Consider the following 4,439-nt stretch of genomic DNA (forward strand, 5'->3'; position numbering starts at 1 on the left):
GCATTTTTGTTGGTTGAATGGAGGTTCAGTTTTTGAAAAAAATCAAAACTCAAAGTGTGTATATCACCATGATCTCTATGTATATCACCATTTGCATTATACCTACACTGTTCTGATCAACTTCCTATATGTTGATATTGATATATCTTCATTTCCTGCTATCCTGCCTGGCATAAGCATTTTCTTTCATCTCTGGGCATGTTTACAGTTCACATCCTATTTGTTTCTCTGTTTTCACCTAAATGTTTTAGCCATTTTTATCCTTTAAGAGTTATTAGGAATTTTAGACTTGATATGATGTTGAAATGAATTTCGGAATCAGTTAGATAGGATCGCTGTGGGCAAAAATGAAACTGATCAACTATTTTAACACTCTAGCCCATCTGTTTAACTTGTCTCCATTTAGTCAAGTACAAAAATTGCTGGAAATGTCGTTGGATATTGATAAATATAGGCTCGTTAAAGAATATCCCTGTCTCGCTGATTTCTTATAAGTAAGTAGTCTAAATGTGCAAATAGATACTGTTTATTAGCAAATATGTATCAGTGAGTCTCGGATGAATTTCGCCATCGGTTTGGGTGTTATTCGACCTTGTGCACTGTTGCAAGTATATTTCAGTTGGTGATGTATATTTATGTGTCTTATTGATATACCTCTTTTAGACAGTTGTGAACGTGCGTACATAAGATATACCTGAATATACATAATAATATACATAATCTCTGATCTGTTTTGAGCTTATTTTTTACGTGTTCAACTTCATTCGTTGATTGCATGCTAATTCCTTTCTTTTCATTTTTTTTTGCATGATCATCGCGTACGAGACCGAAGGACTTATCTCCTTTCGTATTCGGTGTTGGGCTAAAAGCCCAACGAAATCCCCCTCTGTCCAGCTCTGTCCGCAGCCAAAGAAACAAAAGTAAATTCTGGGCCAAAGCCCAAATAAAACAGCAGCAACAATCTCGAATGGGCTGGCCCATTTAATATTGTTTGGCCTTTTATTCTATTTTTTTTTTTGTTTTCTCTTGTGCATTTAACTTGTATCTATGTAACTAACCCTTTATCCTATTTTATTCTCTTAACTTAGATAGGTTTTAGTGTATTAATGGGCTCAGTTTAGTAAGGGGCTAATTTAGTTTAAGAAAGACTAGCAAATCATTCCATTAGTTTATTTCCCTTCTTTTTCATATTAAATGTCTAATATTTTTCTATTTTTTTGGAAATGATTAATTTACAAAATGGTATGACTATATATTCTAAGTAAAAAAAAGAAATCGTTTTATCATAAACGTTTCGAAACGTTACTAATACGCAAATAAAACTCAAGTATATTTTATAAACAACTCGTCAAATTTGGAATCAATCATGCATACTTTTACTAGGCATAATTAATAAGAAAACTCACTTCCTTTTGAATCCTACTATAAGCTTAGATTTTCTTACATTGCTATGTTCACGTTATATTTTCTACAAGTCTTATTTTAAATAGCATTTACTGATTTCATATAAAATCTTAGCGACATTTTGAGCTCTATTTAAATAGCATCTAAAATTCTTATTATGCAAAATATCTTTTACGAGTTTTATTTCTAAATATCATCTTATTTAAAACTTTTAGCAATATTTATAAGTCTTCTTTAAATGGCATTTTATCTTAACAATGCTTGTAAGTTTTATTTCATGAAATTATCACATTTCCTACAAATCTTATTAAATACCATTTTCCATTTGAGGCTTCATCAATATTTTCAAGTCTCACTTATTTTTTAGAATTTTCTTTACGTACGTTATTATGTTTCTGCGAGTATTATTTTAAACAACGCTATTACATTTTCATCTAAAAACCTTAACAACATTCATAAATCATATTTTCAAAAAAATGGCATTTAAAATCTCTTTTTATACAAATTATTATATTTTCTGTAAATCTTATTTTGACCAACATTTTTTTAAAAACTTTAGCAATATCTCAAAATCATTTTCTAAATTTTAAGCATTATATTTAGCCTCAATTAATTAACCTAAGTTTGATCGGATAACCGTAAGTTAACGGATTTTAAAGGATGCCTAACCCCTTCCCTTTAGGATAATATAGAGCCCTTACCTAGAATCACACTGGTTAAGTAGACTATTAATTGAGGTTTAGTTTTTAACTTTCCCTTAGTTAACCTCTAGGTGTCCTAATTCACCGTTAAATTAATTAGGTGGCGACTCCTCAAATAAAATAAATAGGAATCACCAATACGTCATACTCCTAAATCTACCCGGTTAAAATGGGGTGTGACACCTAGCCCACTGACCTTTCGACCTTAAAACGTCCATATCTCCTTGTACCGACGTCACCTGGGAACCCACGACCTATGGTTGGAAATCTAATTCAATTGTCTAAAACTTCTATTTCTTGGTATTTTTCCAAATTCCAAACTTATAATACCGTTTTTGCCCCTCAAAGTCAGGTCACCCGAAAACGTTTTCTTAAAAATATTCGTTTGGAGGGCTTCCACTTTGATTTGGCCCAAGGGTCCTTCGTGAGTTGTGTTTAACTTTACATATGTGATTCATATAACTTGTCACATGTTCCAAAAAAAAATCTTGATGTGTGGGCCCCACCTCAGCTTACAATTAATCCGGCGTTCAAAAATACGGGATATAACACGTGGGGTGGCGATGGCGTGAAGCTAGAAGAGAAGGGGGTGGGGTGGGGGGAGCAAGGGTGGTGGTGGTGAAATGAAGAAGAAGGGTTTGGGGGTGGGGTAAGGTGGCGTGAAGGTGGAGGAGACGGGAGCGTGGGGTGGTGGTGGTGTGAAGCTGGAAGAGAAAGGGGTGGGGTAGCGTGGGGTTGGGGGGGGGCAGTGGTGGTAGAGGAATTAGTTTTTTTATTATTTAGAAATTATGTTTTATTTAATTTTCATTTCACTTGCCTATTTTTGCATTATAATTTTTGTTTTTACTACATTAGCTTTTAGGGGGTAAAAAAATGGCACTTCTAAATATATCAGGTGTGTAATAGATCGTCAGGACATTTTAAGTGCGAAAATGAATTTTGAGGACAAATTTAATGATCGATTTTTATCTTTAATAAAGGTGGCCAGATAAGATTTGAGTTGAAGTAAAGTCAGATTCCTATCTTTGAGATTAGAAGACCAAATGCCAATAGTTGAAGTTGAAAGGGCTCTAAAGAAACTCAACAGTTACATAGAGCTGAAGCGTCTTAGTTACTCCTCAACTCTAGTCTCTATATATACACATAACTTCATACTTAAATTAACAACTACATTTCATATAGCAAGAAATTAATATAATGAGTGTTAATGTGAGTATGATCAAGGTTGGCCCTGCAGGAGGACAATGGGGAACTGATTGGGATGAAAAGGGAAAAGGCGAAATAGCCAAGATTTTTGTTTCCGACAGTGAATATAAAATTTGTTCACTTCAATTTCTGTTCGTTGAGAATGGCCGCTTTGTTTTGTCTGACAAACATGGTTCTGCTACAACAAGCAAATACTTCAACACAGTAAGTACCCCCCCCCCCCCCCACACCACAACAAAACAAAACTCCACCTAACAATAGGTACAATACAAATACCTAATTAATATTAATAATTTTTTTTATTGTCCATAATGAAGGTTGCCTTGGATTTCCCATCAGAATTTCTTACTTCCATAAGTGGTTTCTACGGATCCTCTGAATTAACATCAATAACATTTGTCACCAACAAGCATACCTATGGACCATATGGCGCAATGGCCCCTTCATCAACCTGTGAGGAATTCATCTTTCAACTAGGAGTTGATCGTTGTTTCGGTGGATTTCACGGCACTAAATATTCTAATCACATTGAGAGTATTGGGGTATATGTGAAGACCCTCACGCGCTCCATGATCACACCCACAAACTCTCAAGTAAGAGTTACCCGTCGAGTAGCGGTTAAAAGAGAAGAAGTTTAAATCAAAATATTTTCTATCTTGAAAAGTTCCAATATTGGACTGATTACTTGTATTTCTTTATGCTTGTATCCAAAAATCCCCGAATGAAGATTGAAAGCGGAGAAGACTACTTCAAAGCATGTTCTTTTATCTTTAATTTTTTTTTTTCTCAAAGTGGATCCGCTGATATTTATCTTTATGTTTATTTGATGATAATGTTATTCTTCTCTATGATGCAACGTAATATCGTCGGTGTCACCAGATACCGTTCGGTGATAAATTAAACTAAATAGTATAAAATATGCAAAAACAAAAAAAATTCTCCTTAGTATCTTTCATTCAATATTTTTATTTAGAATATATACGTTAACTTTTCTAAGTATAAATAAATGAGACAATGTTTATGGCACTAACTCAAAGTTGAGTGATTTTGTTGTTACAAAAAATATTAGTGACTTAACGTGATAAGTAAGCAAAGTTACGTTGAGTTACTTTTTCGTTATAAAAAATA

General features: G+C 33.7%; 1 protein-coding gene across 1 annotated transcript; it reads left to right on the forward strand.

Annotated features, from left to right (window-relative positions):
- Nucleotides 1-3,255: 3,255 nt before the first annotated feature.
- On the forward strand, nt 3,256-4,085 carry LOC132602718 (inactive protein RESTRICTED TEV MOVEMENT 1-like). The gene is made up of 2 exons (XM_060315499.1): nt 3,256-3,515; nt 3,629-4,085. The coding sequence occupies exons 1-2, from the start codon at nt 3,303-3,305 to the stop codon at nt 3,947-3,949; spliced, it is 534 nt and encodes a 177-aa protein (XP_060171482.1). The 5' UTR covers nt 3,256-3,302; the 3' UTR covers nt 3,950-4,085.
- The last annotated feature ends 354 nt before the right edge of the window (nt 4,086-4,439 follow it).

The sequence above is a fragment of the Lycium barbarum genome, chromosome 7 (assembly GCF_019175385.1).
Source record: "Lycium barbarum isolate Lr01 chromosome 7, ASM1917538v2, whole genome shotgun sequence".
In the NCBI taxonomy this organism is placed as follows: Eukaryota; Viridiplantae; Streptophyta; class Magnoliopsida; order Solanales; family Solanaceae; genus Lycium; species Lycium barbarum.

Excerpts from the sequence above, each read along its gene's own strand:
- LOC132602718 (XM_060315499.1), top strand. The coding sequence starts at position 3,303 with ATGAGTGTTAATGTGAGTATGATCAAGGTTGGCCCTGCAGGAGGACAA. Across the intron at positions 3,516-3,628 it reads CAAGCAAATACTTCAACACA|GTTGCCTTGGATTTCCCATC; the intron begins GTAAGTACCCCC and ends TCCATAATGAAG.